Source organism: Diadema setosum, chromosome 6 (assembly GCF_964275005.1).
Source record: "Diadema setosum chromosome 6, eeDiaSeto1, whole genome shotgun sequence".
Lineage (NCBI taxonomy): Eukaryota > Metazoa > Echinodermata > Echinoidea > Diadematoida > Diadematidae > Diadema > Diadema setosum.
In genome coordinates this window covers 8,947,008-8,966,679 of record NC_092690.1, presented here as the reverse complement: position 1 = coordinate 8,966,679, position 19,672 = coordinate 8,947,008, and the positions used below count along the sequence as shown (strand labels likewise).

The following is a 19,672-nucleotide window of genomic DNA, read 5'->3' as shown; positions in this document are numbered from 1 at the left end:
AAAGTCTAACAGTTGTACTCTTAGACCCGATGTAAAATGTCTTCAATCAGTATGATTCCCCACCATTGATAGTGAACCCGAGTCGTTGTAGGGTAGCTGAGAGATCCAGCATACAACAACAATGATACAATCAGCACATTGCCGCTCCTAACTTTTGTATTGTCTCAAATTCACACAAAGACATAACATGAAAAATAACTCCTGACCAATCACACCACTACCCCTTCTTACATAACTTATCTTACTTGTCTGGAATGAGAAATAAAGAGTTGTATAGCATCTACACTTTTGACCAATCATAAAGAAGGTCAGTCTTACATAATTTATGTTATTCATTGTCTGAAATATATTCAAAGAAACACAAAAGAAAATTTCTTTTAGCCAATCATCCCTCTGTCTGGACCAGCTATGTATATCTTTATTTCTTGCTAGCCTCCTACCCTGTAGTGTAAGGGTTAAGACCACCTGACCTTTGAGATGTTTGCCCCTGGACAGGGGATTTATGTTTCATTGTAGCTCCTGTGGACTGCCACCTGTTGTGGTCTGGAGATGGGGATGTAATATACAGTGCTATACATTTAAATGTGAAATGGACACTACTATACGCATGGAGTATTTTCCACACAATAATTGAGCTGACATGTGTGCATGTCACACTTATGCTCGTTATGGTGTAACCAGTGGATTAATGCTGCCATATCTTCAATATTATAAGCGGCGGCCACTCGCTTATAAGGTGGAGAAAGATTACGTGCATAATACCTACCTGATTTGGAGTGATGTTTTCTCCTGGTTCGGGTAGATATCCTGATTGCCCAAGGCCCAAAGAACTCAAGGCTGATGTTTCTTTGGGCTCGTAGTTCTCTCTCTTCGGTCATGCAGCATGTGCATGCCTTCGGATACCGAAGGCAGTCCGTCGGTCGTCGAGTCGCTCCGAGTCAGTCCAAGTGAGTCTGAAGTCACTCCCCACTACAATATGTTAGCGCAGTAATGACCGAGTATTTCCCAAGACAGCCAAAATTAAGACCCCTCAGATCTGTCTTAACCCATTGAAGACGGACTGATTCCGCTAAAACACACATTTCCCATAGACACCTGCCCGAGTATACTCGGGACTCGTCCTCAACAGTTTAAAGTTAGGACAAATTTCTGAGGCAAACATCGTTATGGAATCCCGATGTCACATTTCTAAGTAAACTCACTCAGCCAGCAAGCCTAAATCTGTCTTAGCTAAGGCAAAATGCTAAGAAAAATTCTTAGCGAAATGCTAAAACAAAGTCTTAGCCAAATCTTATGGAATACACATTCTTGCTAAGAATTTTGTCTTAGAAAATAAGCCTGCTTATCTAGTTTATGGAATACTAGCCCTCGTGTGTTCACTTTTATGTAAATTTATTCACAGACTCTTGAAACATGTACACCTTAGTCTAAGTTATGTATGCATTTCAAACTGGAATTTGTTTTTAAAAATCCCTCTTACCTTACACATGAGAGATTTTCAAACTTGAGAATGAACCCATTCTTTTTAATGGCATTGGCAAAATTCTTCGGCATGATAAATTTGAAACCGAAGATAATGTACATATACATAGTATTCAATTTCTGTAAATTATTAATGTTTCTGTTTGAAATGGAATAAATAAATGAATGAATTAATGAATGTCTCTTGGTGACAGTGATTATATTAAATCCGGAAGATTTCAATACTGAATGTAAATAGGGTCAAGATTGATTTTTATGCCTCCGCCACGAAGTGGTGCCGGAGGCATTATGTTTTCGGGTTGTCCGTCCGTCCGTCCGTCCGTCCTTCCGTCCGTCCGTAATGAATTTTGTGGACAAGGTAACTATCAAAACCTGTTGAGGTATCCTAATGAAACTTGGCATGTATGTGTATTAGGGTGTGAAGTTGTGCCTATCAACTTTTGGGTGCACATGCTCAAGGTCAAAGGTCAAAAGGTCAAGGTCAAATACATAAAATGTCACTATTTCCACCATATCTATTGAATGCCTGAAGATATTTTCTTGAAACTTAGTGTATACATGTTTTACCCAATTAAGATTCTCTGGTGAAAGTTTGCGTCATGAGGTCAAAGGTCAAAGGTCAAAAGGTCAGGGTCAAATACATGAAATTTCACTATTTTCGCCATATCTATTGAATGCCGGAAGATATTTTCTTGAAACTTAGTGTATACATGTACATGTATTACCCAATTAAGATTCTCTGGTGAAAGTTTGGGTCATGAGGTCAAAGGTCAAAGGTCAAAAGATCAAGTAAAAATATCAAAACTTCTTTTTTTTTTCTCTGTGCCTTGGAAAATTGTTCAAGGTATCTTCATGGAACAGTATATACATGTACTGACTGGAAGTGATTATCTAGAGAATGTAGGGTTCATGGGGTCAAAGGTCAGGGGTCAAAGGTCAAGTGCAACACTTCAAAATTTTACTATTTCCCTCATATTTATGCAATGCCAGCAGGGTTATTATTTTTTTACACTTGGTGTATGCATGTGTAACCTAATAGAAATTCTCTGGAAAAATTTTTTTTCTTCTTTTTTTGCCTTAAAGGTCAAAAGGTCAAAGATCAAGTGAAAGTGCTGAATTAACTTTTTCCTCCATATCTCGAAGTGGCTCAAGTTATCTTGAAACTTAGTACATATTATGCATGTTCTACCTGAAAGTGATTATCTTATGAATTTTAGGGTCAAGGGCCAGATGAAAATGGTAACAATTTACTATTCATTTCAGAAATCGCACTTTTTCTCCACACCTGTACCTTGAAAATTACTCAATGCCTAAATGTATGAATGGGTCAAAGTCAAGTTAAAGTCCTTAAATCCCTAGATACATGCTCTCCTATTCATCCAATTAAACCTAGGTCAAGGAAGGTGAACATTCAACACATTTGTGACAAACTTGTCATTTCAATATTTTGCCAATTTTGTGAAAATGTAATCACACATTGTCCACATGTACTATCTAGACCTATTGGGAAAATCATGCATTATGGCGGAGGCATACCAGTCGCCAAAGCGACATTTCTAGTTAGTCATTTAGTTAAATGTAAGAAGTTTGTTAAAATTTTGATAGCTAACAAATACTGTAAAACATAATATTTTCGCGGCATGATATTTTCATGAATTGGAGCTGACAGCTTTTTTCGTGACATGAAATTTTCAAGAGTTGCCTCTAACATTCAAACGCATATAGTGTAGACAAGAACTTTCACATGCATTTTAATTTTGCGAAGCTTGGCTCTCGCGAAATTCGCGAAATTAAAATGCACGGGAACATTCCTTGTTTTACAGTATTTTTGTCACCTTTGGATCACAATTTTGATATGATTGGAATAACTGAAGATGAATTACCCTCCAAAGACACCACTCCAACAGATCTATGGTCTGGAAACAGAGGTAAAAGGGGAGTGTGTTCCTCCTTGGTATACCGTAGTTGATAGACGATGCAACTGTCATATTGTCCAACGAACAAGAAGGGATTGACTTTTTACATGAATCTGCAGGGACATTTTGAGAACTATTGTAGAAACACTGCCCTGAGTTTGAAAGCATTGATATAATTTGTAATACTGTTGTAATGTGACACAATATGTACTCTGTTCTATAGCGCCTTGAGTATCTTTTTTAGGTAGAAATGTGCGCTTTATAAGAGTCTCACTATTATTATTATTATAATTTAAGAATGGATTCCCGTTATAAAGAAGTGTAGGCTTCACATGCATTAACCTTCATTTCACCACCGTACAGAATTGCAACACAGCTGGTTCTGTGGAAAAAACAACCAACCCCCCCCCAAAAAAAAAAAAAACAAAAAAAAAACAGCTTAACCTGTTGAGGACGGGTTGATATTGCTACAACATGCATTTCCCATAGACACCTGCCCAAGTATACACAGGACTCGTCCTCAATGGGTTAACAAAACAAAACCAGGATGAGGGTTTCACTAACAATACGGGTACTTATATTTTGTTCCTCTGACCTCACTACATTATCATTGCCGAGGGCCTACTTATTCAATTTTGACAGAAAGCAATCATCTTTTTGACCATGAGGTGCAAATGTCCACCATTCTGCTTGACCATGAGGTGCAAATGTCCACCATTCTGCTTACTCGCCTTAATTTTCAGCTTACTTGCCTTAATCGCCCTCTGGCAATCCTTTCTGTCACAGGTCACTTTCGTTTCAAAGTTAGCTGAGAGGTGCCTTTCTAATCTAAGCACTTCTTCTCATGTCCATGAACATCTTGACACTGGACAACCTTCATTTATTTTTGGGGTGGATTTCCTCTTTATGTCTTGCATGAGGAGGACTTTTCCAACCTGTACTTATTCCAAGTAAAGCGATATCTGGCTATAATAATTCTCCATGTGTACTGTCTTGGTGTGTCCAAGATGGTGATGGATCCAGTCCATTTCGTTGTCATTCGGGTTCAGCACCTGAACCAAGGTAGCCATGTACTTCTGAAGATTTAGGCTTGTGATCCCTTCTTGAGTCAACAGACCTGCCTCTTTGCAAACTTGACTCATTGCATCATGTGGAATTTGAAATAAAGTATTCTTTTTTTCTTCTAAAGTGTAAAAAACATCTTTTTTCGACACTTGCCCGAGAGGTTGCACAAATGTTGAATATGATTTTCCATATGGATAAATCTCAGTTATTACAGAAAATGAATAACCCCTTTTCCTTGAAAAATGCTGACCCGCTGAATTCACCCTCAGCAGAACTGAAATACAGCAAGAAATACAGGTTATTAGATATTACATGTATCGGGATCATTTAATAGATCATAAGTCTGCTGTATGTTGTCTTCCTCTACAATAGCATACATTTATTTTTTGGGTGTATTTTGTCTTATTTTGCAAGTTTACTACGATGTATGTATGTTAACATGTCACATGTTCAATTGTTTTATGCTGTCAAATGTCAGGAAATGCCATACTGAAAAAGTGGAAATTTTCACAGCGTGGAAACTTTTGCACATTTTCACATCCAGAAACTAGCGCAAAAATAAAGGCACGCGAATATTATTACTTGCCATATGTTCTTGTAATTCATGTCTTCATTCTGTGGAATTCAAAACACGTGAAATTTATCTTACCCGGCCAAGTGTGAAAAATTACTCATGTGAAAATATCCACTTTTACAGTGCATTTGTATTGCAATGTCACGGATACCTGATTACAGTAAAGTTTTGTATTCATAGGAGCCTATATCCATTGTACGAGTATTGTACATGCAGACATTTCTAGTGTAACACATCAGGTATAACTCTGAACAATAATTAGAAAGTCCTGGTGAAGTTGATTTATATATTCATGTATTTGTTGCAGAAGTTACTTTTTTTGAAGTTTCAGTTAGGTTTATGTGATTTATACAAGTGTATCTCTGTGTGGTAGTAAAGAAGAAGAGAAATCATGCAATTTTTGTCTTTTTTGTTTTCTTGAGTCACCCTCTTGTGTTATTGGATGCTATGCTTGTTCTGCCAGTGTGTTACTTTTCGTAATGTAGTTTCTGGAGAACTGCAGTGAAATTGTGTAATTCTGTCCTTCCTAACAGGCACAAGAATTTTGCTCCTTTGAAAGGACTGTTTTATGGGACTAACTCAAAATGAAGACAGTTCTGTCAATAAGTCCAATTTGATGAAAAATGGATATACATGTAGCACTTTTAAAAAAGGAACTCTTCATTTGTGGAACACCATCGGTCTAATGGGACAATCTATCAAAGAGTTTTCAAGTGTTACAGTATTTTGTGCCGCCATCGCTCCATAGGGCGACTACAACAAATTGTGATGTCCTAACAGTGGAACAATTTCAAGAATGTATAGAAAGAATTCCGCATATCTCTGTTTTCTAGCTTGATGAAAAGATATTTGACTTAAAGTTTACCTCTTTGGAAGGAAGAAATAATATTCCTCTAGACATACATTTATGTCAGTAACAAGTAGAGGGAATGTGTATTTTTCATGAGCTTTTGTGGACTTCTCTTTATATGATGTCCATGACTTTGAAATCAAGAAAGTTATAGCCATTTTATCCAGAGATGACGGCACATGGATATGAGCAAAATTTTGACAATTCCTAACTTTTAACAGTAGTATAACAGTTTCACTGATGTATTGTATGATTTCTGCATATCAAACTGAATACACATACATGTATCTTTGGAGTAAGGCTGATCTGCATGAATCTCTGCATGACACAAACAAATTTTACCGACTGTGTGGTGTTTAATGTCATGTGATTCTCAAAATGACTGAAATATATCGATGTGCATATACGCTGAATAAATATCTTCATTTTCTGTTGAATTTGTTTCAAGGATAGTACTGTGCCAGTACCTGTGTGTGTGGGTCATTGGTTTCTTCTTGATGCCCAGTGCAGTTTGTTCATGATCAACCAATTGTGAAGAGATATTTATATCTCTCAGGTGTATAGTTGCCTTTAGAATGCAAGATATAAGTTCATTACAATGTTTTTTAGCACTCTCGTGTACATGAGACACATTGAAATGACACACAGCACACACACACACACACACAGAGGCATATGCCCGATGTGAAATGTATCTACGGTTGCCTGGAGTGAAACTGAATCTGTGATTGAAGCTGTTTGCAAGAACACACACACACACACTCACATTCTGCTCACATGTGAACTAACTTTACAATCTCAGACACGAGTCAATGGCCCGAAATGATCATTTCCTTAACGAAATGGTCATTTCGTCGACGAAATGACTGATTTCATAACAAAATAGGCCATGCGACACTTGGTGCTCCATACAAATTGTCCATGGTTTAAACCATGGTTTCAATTGTACCACCTTCGCGAATTAGGGCCATTGTATCACAAAGAAGACAAATCCTATGATTTTTTAAATCCTAATTACTGTTAATTTTTAGTCTATACCGTCTATATACATATTTGGGTTTTTTTTTTTCATCGGGGAGAGGGGGCCTGTGTCAGAATACAAATAATGAATGTTTATGAGTGCAATGGACAGAATTTTTCATGAGGTGAAAGATGAAATGAGTTGAATGGATCAATATTTCATGTTTCACTGTATTAAATATTCTGTCCATAGCATGAATGGACAAAAAAAAATTATTATTTATTTATATAACACCTAAAGATAGATCCTTGTCACTTGATGTTTTATGAATTTAGAAAAGACAGAATGTGCAAGATCTGAGATTGATTGCTGAGCGCTGTATGCTGTATGACGACGTAATAGTAAAATGGGACAAATAATCAATATTGAACCAATCAAATGACAAGGATATATTTAGGCTGTTTAATATACAGCTGTAGCAGGGACCCTTCTCGTATACATTTGTACATCAAGCATCAAATCAAACCACACAATTGTACCATCAGACATTCAAATAAACTGTCGAGTAACACACAATCATTTTTTTTTTTCGTATTTTTGCCAAGGCATTCCATGCGTTCATTTTAATGGCACAAAAACAGGACATGGTGAGTGGAATATGACATCACAAAAATGAAGAGAACAGAATCAACTGAGAATGAAAACCAACGGTGATTGCGATACTCCAAAATGAACAATGGTGCACTGAGAAATAATTACGAAAAAAAAGAAGAAGTAAAACATGACAAGCATACAGTTTGAGACTTATGACTGTAATTAGCATTGACCAAATACTCCAATAATGCTCACAAACATTACATTTTTGATTTGAAAGAAGTGAAAACGTGAGGGAACGGTGGAAAGAAGCTTGTGCAAGACAGTTTACGGGACAAATAGATTCAGTACTGTGGAGTTCACATGTGATACGAGCCTACATATTACACAAAGTTCGGATGAAAACGTTGATCTACAGTTCAAATTTGTTTGAGGAAAAGTACTGCTAAAACTGACATTAAACGGTATGTACCAGATGATAAACTGTCACTAGAAATAGTCTCAAGCCTGTCAATCGGTGCAAGGATTATCTCTGAAGAGTACTTTGTTGCATAATTCGTACATTTTTACTGGGTATTTTAACCTGATAAAGCACTTGAGACGAAGTTCCAGTCTTTGTTTCTACAACATGAAAATCAGCATGTGGGACTGTGTAAGTGTGTTTGAAGTGAAGGTGGCTTGTTACAGACAGATCGTGTCACACACTTCGTTGTAGGTGAAATGGAAGACCTATATCTTGCTTTTCTTGTGAAAAAGAAAAAAAAAAATATATTGATTGATGGAATGAACAAACGAATCGTCAGAAAGCTCAGAAAATGCTAGTGATAAGTGTTTGCGAAAAAAACCTAAATCTTGGGGTCAAGTATCACGTAATAATTGTTTTCATAAGAATAAATTTCTGATCTTCATTTCAAATATATTTGATGTTGCAGTTATCCTGGGTGTCTGATGAATAATATATTGAATGGACATCAGTGCACTTACATCGTGCACTCTCTGATGGATTTGTTGTTTCACGGAGAAAAATGTACATTTATAGCACAACTATCCATCACGATTTTCATATAAGCTAAGATGTAAACTCTTGTTAAGATTACCATATGACTCGATACACCACACTAAGGACACATATCTGTTTACTACGATAGGGAACCGTTTTCTCTCCTTTTTAGTCTGTTCTCCAACTTCTCAAACAGAAGAAGTACGTCTTTCACAACATATACTTCAATGACAACAATAATCTCAGCCTATCTGTTGAGAAACAAAAATGATACGGACAAGAATCACGAAAGAGGATTTCACTACCTGGTAAACAATGGGGCACCGTTTCCACATTCAAAACCAAAGTGCAAAATGAAAAGCTTCGACATTGAAGATTTAGAAAAAAAAAATCAGTGCATCTTTGCATATTTTCAAAAGGAACAAAAGAGAAACGACATCTGAACTTGATCACAGTTAAACTCTTGTCTATTCACCTAGGTTCTGGCCATTTTTTTTTTCTCAGAATCTTTTAAATATCGTAAAAACATCTCAAAAACGCATCGGACGAGCACAAGAAAAAAAGAGCATACATACCATTTCTTATTAAAACAATCTTACAACTTCCATACATCATCTGTATTTATGTCAATATAGATACATAATTCTGTTTAGATTTTATCTCAAAAAATGGTCAACATAACAAGGAAATAAAGACAAAAAGAAAAAAAAAATGCACAAGAAAATACAGGCGATAATATTATATATATAATATATATCCATGTTGTTGACTCTCAAATGGAAATATACATTTCCTTTTTAACAAATATGTACATATCGCATACATTGTGACTTCCATCCAGACACAAGAAAGATGGGGTCGGAGAGCTTGCCATAGTTGGCCATCAGAATAATCATGTACAGTACCAGTAAATTATACAAAACGTCACTTTGGCTCTCCATAGACACTTTCCCCCAGTTCTCGCGTTGGCAGAATGTACAAGCTGAAGAACGGTGACGTTCTTTTTTTTTTTCACAATCTTTTTTTATTCTCCCTTTTTAATGAAAAGCATTTATACAGCTTGGCTGACATATTACAAAAACATGAATACTTTCACTACTCATGTCTAATATAAGGGCTGTTTTATATATACTTTTTTATTTTTGTTTATACAGGTACTAACAGTCTGACCATCCAACTGTCTTCTAAGGCATGAAAAAAAAGTGTTGTCTTTGCTACATGCTACGCAGAGTGTCTAAATGTATGTGGTGTAGAAGACATACTCATAAAAACTATCTATAGCAAACTTAAAGAGCACAGGTCAAAACAAACCTATCACTGCCTAGAAAAGTGAAAAACCATGATAAAGTCGGTTGAACGGATTCATAACTTTTTTGAACAAATTATTGTCCCACACACGCAATGATACCTTTAATAAATATCTTGCTCTGCATTGATAAAATAAGACAGACTTGTATTTCATTTAAAAAAAAAATATGGAACCCTACGAATGCACATCCCTTTTGAATTGTTTATGGGTGGTAGACAAGCTTTCAAACACAATCTTGATGAGATGCAGTTGACTATACCTATCAGAGCTGAAGATATCACAGCCAGAGTACGTATTTGAGGTGGAAAAGGGGAATTCTCCTGATTTTACAGTACTTAATCTCATTTCTAGTAGCTGTTAAAATGTCGGTACACTATTGTGATCAATTGCAAAGGAAATACATTGCTTTCACAGTAAATATTACGTGAAAGCTATGTAATTGAAGCGAGTACCAATATTGATATTCTGGTTGAAGGTAGTTGTTGACAAGGTGGAAATGAATAATGAAAGTGTACCGACTGATACGGTGTGGAGAAATTCCCACCTTGGAACGTCTCTTAGTTTATTCAGTACTGCACAGATTTCTCCAAAATTTCATGGCCATGTTTGGGATAAATACCGGCTATCATACCAAAAGAGATTCAATTTGGTAGAGTGTGAATTCTATTCGTTAAAATCTCAAGTTAATAAAAAATGCCCACAAGAATATTCTGTTCAATTCCGTAGAATTTTGACCCATTTCAGAATGCATTGCAATTTCACATCAGTCCCATAAATGTCGTAAAGCTTGGAACAATATTGATCCATACTGCACTCTCATCCTTTGGTGAGATTTAAAAAAAAACAACAACAAACAAATCATGGACAAAGTTTCAAATATCATGAAAGAAATGGGCAAGCATTTACGAAAAACAAATATACAAATGCAGGAAATTCCGTTAACCCTAATACACAACTGGGTAGTTTTTCTTTTTTGGACAGCAGAGTGCCTTATCAATCATGTAACCTTTTGACTTCCTACATCTAAAAGAGAGCCCAGCTGTTGATACAACAACTGTTTGAGAAGGACTGTGGGCAGGGCAGTAAACTGCCTTCGGTATTTCTTGAGGGCCACCTCAATGTCTGGGTGCTTTGCCGGGAAAGTCGAGCCCATTCCGCAATAGCCAATCTGCTTATTAAGTGTCGGTCAGCCAGTAAAGATGTCAGAAGTCTGACGCCGCAGGGAGAAAACGAGCAGCCTGTTATGAAATTCGCTTCTCCACGTCATCATTACTTGGCTGTCACGCCTTCCAGATCCCATTGCCTTAGCGTCATTTCGTCACCGCCACTTCTTTTTTATTTCGCTCATGGCACATCTTGTGAGCACGCAGATGTCTCGGGCTATGTTTCCAACGACGTTGATCTGTCGGCCTCGGGTCGAGTTGTATCTAATGCCTTTACAAACAGAGCTACGCAAAAATAAAGGGGCCAACCTGGTCATTGCAGCAAACCCCTGTTTTCTGTATATGTCAAAACATCCTTGCAGATGGGCTTTTTAAAGAAAATAGCTCAAGATTTCAGACAACATGCATTCACTGGTTGCAGTAGAAGAATGCGACATCTACCGGCATCTCTGAACACGAAAACAACAACAAAAAACAATGAACTATCTGGTTCCATTTTACACTGGATACCATCTCTCCGCGAGGCTGGGACATCGACATGGAGTTGCTCACCGCATGAAAAAACTCGAGTTGGGGTGCCACACTCGTGCGAATCTTGGGCGATTGGATGCGTTGCGATGAGTAAAAGACGGGAAGAGTTCGTTGCCGCGGCCCCCAACGGGACGATTGACGGTGCTGTTCGTTATCTAAAATATAAACTCTGATTTAGATTTTGAAAGAGTTTCTCTCTTCTCCTACAGGTCCCTTCAAACGTCTCCTTATATGTTCTGAACTTGAGTTATCGTGGCCGAACAACAAAACATATCCTCTCTTCGTCAAGATCACGGATCTAAAAACACACCAGTCCGACAGGAAAAGGAGGAGATAATGGCGGAACGGACCGCGAAAAAATGGGACGCCCTCTTCGGGCTATGAGTTAAAACTCTCCTCCTCCTCGTGGGCAAACGCCATGGGGTTTGCCGTCACTGTCAGTCCCAAGTCGTTCGTATCCCGAAGGAACAGGTTGTCGTGGGGCTGCGGTGGGGGCGCCCTCCGCTTGTTCTTGTTCAGCGAGTCCTGCTGCTGCTGCTGCTGCTGCTGCTGCTGTTGTTGTTGCTGGTGGGCGTCGCCCGCCATCATGCCCCCGACTCCACCCGCTTGGTGTTGGTGCTGCTGCTGCTGCGGTGGCTGGTGGTGGTGGGGGTGGTGCGAGACCGATGAGGGAGGGGGTGGCAGGATTCGTTGCGAGGGCGGCTGCTGCTGCTGTTGCTGTTGCTGCTGCTGTTGTTGGTGGTGGTAGTGCAAGGGGTCGGCTGATGTTGGTACCCTGTGTTGCTGGGGGAATAGGGATGTGGGGATTGCCGGCCCTGTGTTGGATGACGACAGAGACAAGGAAAACACACATTAAAAAAGAATTTGATTGGATACATTGAGTTAAATCTCTTTTTAAAACAAAATCTTCAGTGGTTGGACACCATGCTACTAGGAACCAAATAGTGCTATGACTGGTAATAGAAAGGGCAAACCTCTTCTAGACATTGCTATAAACAAACCAACTAACAAACAAACAAACAAACAAACAAACAAACAAACAAACAAACAAACAAACAAACAAACAAACAAACAAACAAACAAACAAACAAACAAACATCTCTACCACTTGCAAGAATGGACTAAGTGCAACTGACGTACCAACTGCTGGGCACATATCAGCTGGCTATGAACATTTGCCGTTATCATCACTTAACCTGTTGAGGATCAACTGGTTTTGCTTTTCTAAAAACATTTATTTCCCACAGACACCTGCTCGAGCCAGTATACTCAGGAACAGTCTTTGGTGAGTTTAAGTAATTGACAGTCAACTTGTATGAAGCTGGACTCTAGTGCATGTCTAGCTTGTGAATACCCGTTTTCTCCTTTTTTTGGTGACTGAAGAAACAATGTTGCCTATAAAGAGAGCATGTGTTTGATAATTCCTTATCTTTCTGCAAGAAGCAAATGTGCTTTTATGAACAACAGCCCCTTATAGGTATCTTTCCCTTCTGTGTTTTCAAAGGTGTGCGAGGTGGAAAAAAAAATTCTGTGTGTGACTGAGTGTCATTCCATAATTATTACATTTGACACATGAAATATGACTCTGGAAACATAGACGAAAGGCTGTGATTACAAGTCACGTCCCGGGTGGAAAGGGGATGTTACAGTGGACCCAAGATTGATGACGCACCTTTTCTACTGTTCGGCGTCACTCTCCTCGTCTGCTTCGCTGATCCGTTGCCCATGTGATCGCCCACTTCGAGGTCTCTACCAACTGTGGCAATAACAACAACAAAAAATGTCACGAAAATAGGAACATACTTGACTCGATTCCCATACAGAGTGTACCTATTAAACGTAAGATAGGAAATCAAATGACAAAAGCTGATGGTCAGAACAGAATGTGTTCAATTTCTTTTTATAGATGGAATTGCTGTCTTCTCTGGCAATGAAAAATAAAAGTGTTCCCCACATTCTCTTGATTGCCAATTTCTGTCGGGAGAACAAACGAGTCAACCCTTTCTGTACCAGAGACTTTGGACAGTGTGCACGGCGCTGTGGGTTTTTCCTGCGCCAATTGTAACTCAAAGCACATAGGCCCGAATTCACGAAGGTGGTACAAATGAAACCATGGTTTAAGCCATGGACAAAAACCATGGAGCGCCAAGTGTCGCATGGATTATTTCGTTATGAAATCAGTCATTTTGTCGATGAAATGATTATTTTGTAACGAAATAACGAAATTTTGTAACTAAATGAACATTTCGTCCACGGAATGATAATTTCATTAACGAAACGGTCATCTTGTCGACGAAATGACCCATTTCGTAACGAAATATTCCATGCGACACTTGGCGTTCCACGGTTTTTGTCCATGGTGTAAACCATGGTTTCATTTGTACCACCTTCGTGAATTTGGGCCATAGAGGGTTAAATGAAATAAGATTTGAATTTCTGTGCCTTGTCTTCGTCTTGACAGAGTTACCAACATTTATGAAACAGAATCAGGATGAGCAACACCTTCATCTGGGAGATATTCATGTGTTACATGTTTCTCGACTAACTAAAATATAATCCCTTGAATCAGGAAAGCTTTTGTATTCTATTGTCGGGAAATGAAGAAATATTACAGCCTTCAGGGAGCCTCCAGCAGCATCAGGGAGGAATGGCAACTCCCGTCTTGTAATGGCAGGGAAGGGAAATGAAAATGCCAAATATAATGAGCCCTTTTTTCATCTGGATATATACCAGATCAATTTCAGTCCCTTATGCAGTCTGGTCATACGAGCATACAGGGATGCCAATCTCGTAAACAGACTTGCACTGCTCTGAGTGCTGATAAGGCATATCTTTTGGTGGAAAAAACAAATTTACCTTTCTAGAATAGACATGTGCAGTCATGCAATTTTGGGGAAAACAGTATTTTCCATGAAACCTGCAACATTTCTGGTTGAAAAAAAGAAAGAGTACAAAATACTGCAAAAAAGTAGCAATTGGCATCTCTGTTTCAAGTATACCTCAAATGTATGCTAATAGTGAAGATAAAAATGAGCACTTCACACACAAAAGGGGAAAAAAATGAGGAGGAGTGATTCTGATGACCCGCAAAAATCAGGACGCACCTTTGGTGCTCTCCGCTGGCGGCGATCCGACCACCGGGATTCCCGCACTCTGGGCCGCCGCCGTCACGGCACTGGCGAAGTCTGTCTCGGCGCAGAATGACCCGTCCGAGCTGCAGCTGGTGGCGCTGTTGCGATTGCTTCCCCCCGTGCTACTCCCGTTCATGGATGCCCACGACGCTAACATCGAACCTGTGGGTGGCACGGTATGCAGAAAAATAAACCGATAAATAACGTGTCCGTGTAGAGAAAAAAATAAACTTTCATCATGTCTCCAGAATTCTACATAAGAATTGAACATTTAATGCATAGTTATTAGCACAGAACACTCACAATTGATCTCCCCTTGAAAGCCCTTGCATAGATTTCCCTTTTGCAGAATGAGCTATTCCTACTTTGGCTCTGAAAATCAGTGACCAAAACGGACAACTGTACCATCACATTGAACAGAGATAAACTGTGCAAACCTCAAGAAAGATGCATACAACAAACTGATCACACGATTTGTGTACTTTCGGGGATAAAAAATCATAATTTTAGTTTAAAAATCATAAATGATCACGACACAGTTTCTGATACAGACAACTGATAGAAAAAGTTGCTACAAACCCATTTTTTTTTTTTTAAACATAAGTAAGAAGATTTTGATGGTTCTGCTAGCTATGGATGCCAACGAGCTGTCTGTCTTGTTTGTTTGTTTGTTTGTGTTTTTTTGGTCCTGGTGATGTCTAATGAGGCTTACGCAGATTGATAAAAGATGAAGAAGAAAAAGAAGAAGAAGAAGAAGAAGAAGAAGAAGAAGAAAAAGAAGAAAAGAAGAAGAAGAAGAAGAACAAAAAGAAGAAAAAAAAAGGACAGTTTGGGACTGAAATAATTTTACCTGTACAATTACTTGACGTTTCTAAATCCGTCTCTAGATCATCTGGTATTAACTTGGGCGATTGGTCTTGCAGACCTGAAAAAACAGCGAGATAGGAAAGAGGGATTATATCACTGAAACTCTCTTCTTCACTTACAGAGGAAAACATGACATAAGTTTCATGCATTTTTAGCTCAAGCATGCTGAGGAGCGTTGATGGTCTTTGTCTAAATGTTAATTATGTATGTAAAAATGTTGACAACTCAATTTAGTTACAGTTTTATAGGATCTGCATCCACTATTGCTTCCAGATAATTTACTAATGACTTCTTAAAATGATCATTCACACCCATGCATTTATCAAATTAGATAATCACTACACTGAGTTTTCTTTGAAGGGAGATTAGTGATGATGACAGTAATACCCGCCACACACGACACTAAAAGACCAATCGGACACGGGACACTGCACACTATGCGATCAGACTACACAACTAGGCTTACGACCGTTTTGACTTCGGTACATCCGTACCAAAGGATATAGAAGTGCAAGCAGTGCACACTGCATACGCTTGCATTTTACTGTCTTACCAGTCGTGAAAATTTGACATGTCAAATCTCTATGACTGGCACTAAGACAAAGTCACATGACTGGAAACTGGCAATGCTGGTGATGTCACACCTTTGGTCTTGAAGTCATACGATCGGTCTGATTGCATAGTGTGTGGCGGGCTGAAATTGTTATGCTGTGCAAGGTTCTGCTTCAGGCATATGTGTGAAGGTTATTTCTTTACAAGATGGTGTATGGCCAAAGCATGCTGGCACACAGGCAGAAACACCGGTGTCGGGTGGTAGTCAGGTGGTGATGAGGGGGATGATAAACTTACCAGTGTTCCCTCCTATCCTGGGGAGCATTGGCTGAGCCTCCTCATTGTCTGACATCGCCTCGCTCTGCGACATGAGGTCGTCGTTGAACTCCAGCAGCTCGCGTCCCAGCTGCTCGTGCCGCGGGTCCTCGAACACCTGGTGGGGGGCGAGTGGCTGCACCCCCTGCACCCCGCTCATGGGCGGGTACTGTCCGTTCATGAGCCCCCGCTGGGGCAGCGTGGTTGCCACGCCCATGGGGTGCTGGCCCAGCAGCTGGTCGTCACCGCGGGAGACCACGGGGAGGGTGTGAGGAAGCCCGTTTGACTGGACCGTGTGGGGGTGCGTGAACGGCGCCGTGTACGGGTACGACAGTTGCTGCGGATGCTGCCTCATCGGCAGGGCCGGGGCGTGTTGGTGGGTGGGCGGATGCCCCCTGCTGCTCATCAGGGCGGGCTGAATGGGGACGAAGGTGGGGTGGCCATTGCAGGGCGGCAGGGGCTTGGGCTTGCTGATAGAGTCCTGTAATTGCATGGTGGACGGGTCCGCCCCCATCGGTGGCTCCTCTGGGGGAGGGGGCAAGAACTCGGTCCAGTTGCTGGAGGGGTACTTTCCCCCCACCCCTGGACGTACTTTAGCTTTTCTTCTGCTCCCTGTATGACAGCGACAATAGGAAGAAACACCTTGCATTACTCACTGATTCCTCAACATTTCATCTACCTCACTTAGTCTCACATTTGACAGTGTTGTCACCTTTGAAATACATGATCATTCAATAGTAGCAAAGATTATTGCTAATTCACAAATTGAACAGTCTGCTTTAAACCTATGAAGTCCAACAAACCACATTCTATGTTTATTAAAGCTATATCTATACTTCAAATTGTTTATCAGTCATTGCTGGAATTTCATGAAGTAGAATAAAAATGTCTGTTTCATTTACTCAATTTCAATGGCAGAATTATCAAAAGCCTTCAAATTGCAAAATTTACAGCTGATCCTCAAACTGGCAACACACTTCGGAAAATAACAATTCATGCTTCTGCCTCAAATTGGCATGATTTTGCACTTCTTCTGCTGACATCGTAGAGATTGAATGAATTAAACATAATAATTTAATCTAACCTTTCTCTAATACAGAATACACAGCAAAATTCTTTGGCAGAGTTCACCCAAAGTTCGGAAGGATTTATCTCATCTCCGTTCAACTTTAATATCGCTCCATGATGCAATCAATCTTTCACGGATCTGTGTAATGTAGCAGAATTATTCACCTACCGCCGCACCATCTCACCTTTACATTGTCTCTATGAAATCAAAATTTGGCAAGATTTTGGTCTAATATGTAAAAGGACAAACCTTGTGAGCTTGTTCCAGAGTCACTGAGTCCACTCTGGCAGTCTGCACATAAATGGGAGCCATCTGGTAGGGGGAGAAAAGCATCATGTTTGTGAAATGTTCAAGTATTTGGCAACATTCAAATGATTTTGGGTTGAACACATCATCATTGAGATTCAAAGGATTTGCCTCTCATGATTAGTTGTTAGCATCATATTGCTCATCATCATCATCATCATCATCATCATCATCATCATCATCATCATCATCGTGGTAGTAATTTTTCTCCTCGCTATCATCATATCTTGATTTCTTCATTATCAGCAGCATCACATTTTGACTTTCATCTTTATCACAACTATAATGCCAAATCATTTTCCCAGCCATCATTGTTTTGTCATCCTCGTCAAAGTTACAGTCTTCATGATTTGAAGCCACTCCTCGCTAACCTAACTTCAGAGCCCTCAATGATCTGTTCACAGTTTTACAGGGGGTAATAAGTGTCGATAGTTGGATGCCGACACAACCTAATTACCAAAGAAGAGTAATTGGAGTATCAAATATACCTCAAGCAGGAGGATTATGGCTCAATTTCAGCTTAACAAATGGTTCTGCAATTAAATGAGTTCTCGAAGGAGACATCATCAACTACTTCCAATGACTCTCAGCTGAGATTGGGACTGAGGACCCAGTGGGGGAGAAGAGGGGGGCAAAGGGGTCACAGAGGGGTGGGACTTCTTACCTCTCTGAGGAGGCAGAGGGGGCACACCGTCCATGTCGCCCTGCCGTCCCTTCTTGCCGGACTTCTTGCGCCCCTTCTGCTGGCCCGCCGAGGAGGGCAAGGGGTACGTGATGGACCCCGAGGCCGAGCCTGAGCTGGTGTCGCTGCAGTTCTGCCTCTGTGCCGCCATATACTCTCTGATCTACATTGCCAATAGAGGGCAGCAGAGTAATGAGAAAAGGTTAGAAACACAAACTTCTTATTTGTACCATCCTTGGATTGGTCTTATATTGTAAAAGTTCTCAGATGTTCATGTTAATTTGACAGCGCAACATACAATTGTAAGTGGAGGAAGATATGGTGCTCTTCCTGCCAATTTCTTCTCATTTCATTTGAATATAACATTGGCTGTCAAAAAAAAACCACATGAAAATATTTTTTTAGACTCATTATACACACATACACGCACATAAGTACATTTGTATTTCTGTGATTTCTTTTTCTGTGGGGGGTATGGAAAAGACGAAATAGGTGGCAAGTAATGCGATGGGTTATGGTTTGAAAAGGGACAAAAATGGCACTAGCAGGGGTATTGGTGCAGTGTATGCATGGTGAATTCAGATCATCAAATTGGGATTTGGCTCAGTTTCAACCCTCATAGTGACTGCCAGCTCAAAATGGTAATAGCATTATGTCCTAAACATTTACCGACAACGAATGACGCAATTCTTACTGGCGAAGCTCGCGGAACTTACATTTGGTGGAAGGACCAAGGTGGTAGAGGCATAGGGCTCTGCCATGTGAGGGGGAAGCGACTGGCAGTGTTCCGGCAACATGTGGGTGCACTGGTTCAGGGGCAGGGTGTGCGCCATGTGCGGGCAGGATGGACTCTCATCGTCGTCTTCGGATTCGTTGTCGACCACCGCGTAAACCGGCACGTTATTTCTGGAGCAGGATGGAAACAACAGACTTTGATTAACATAAATACATTACATGATGTCACACAATCTGTATATTCTACAGTACATTTATTATTTTCACATGCCTGCGAATTCGCAACAATTCTATGAAGGGGAAGTGAGCCTTTCCTAAAAAAAAAAAAAAAAAAAAATGCGAGAATGTTGCAGAGAAAATATTTGCATAACACTGTGACAAAGCAATATTTTGCAACACTTCTCTTCTTTCTGTTCTGTGCAAACTGTTTCTGAAAAAAATGTAAGTGTGAATAAAATAACTTCATTGGAAATGCAGATGGTTATACTATGAGAGCAGATTTCACAAAGGGACTAAAATGTCCCACATCTTTAAATGCCATCTACACTTCTTCAAGCGTGACAAGTTGCG

At 39.7% G+C, this 19,672-nt stretch overlaps 1 protein-coding gene across 1 annotated transcript in view; it reads right to left on the bottom strand.

Annotated features, from left to right (window-relative positions):
• Positions 1-11,080: 11,080 nt before the first annotated feature.
• Positions 11,081-19,672, bottom strand: part of LOC140229497 (roundabout homolog 1-like) — a 133,542-nt gene continuing 124,950 nt past the window's right edge. The window contains exons 28-36 of the mRNA XM_072309747.1: positions 19,084-19,273; positions 18,350-18,530; positions 17,629-17,691; positions 16,293-16,922; positions 15,427-15,501; positions 14,559-14,738; positions 13,118-13,201; positions 12,109-12,260; positions 11,081-11,988 (exon numbers count right to left, since the gene is read on the bottom strand). Coding sequence (XP_072165848.1) covers positions 11,824-11,988; positions 12,109-12,260; positions 13,118-13,201; positions 14,559-14,738; positions 15,427-15,501; positions 16,293-16,922; positions 17,629-17,691; positions 18,350-18,530; positions 19,084-19,273 — 1,720 coding nt within the window. The 3' untranslated portion in view covers positions 11,081-11,823. The remainder of the gene's footprint in view (positions 11,989-12,108; positions 12,261-13,117; positions 13,202-14,558; positions 14,739-15,426; positions 15,502-16,292; positions 16,923-17,628; positions 17,692-18,349; positions 18,531-19,083; positions 19,274-19,672) is intronic.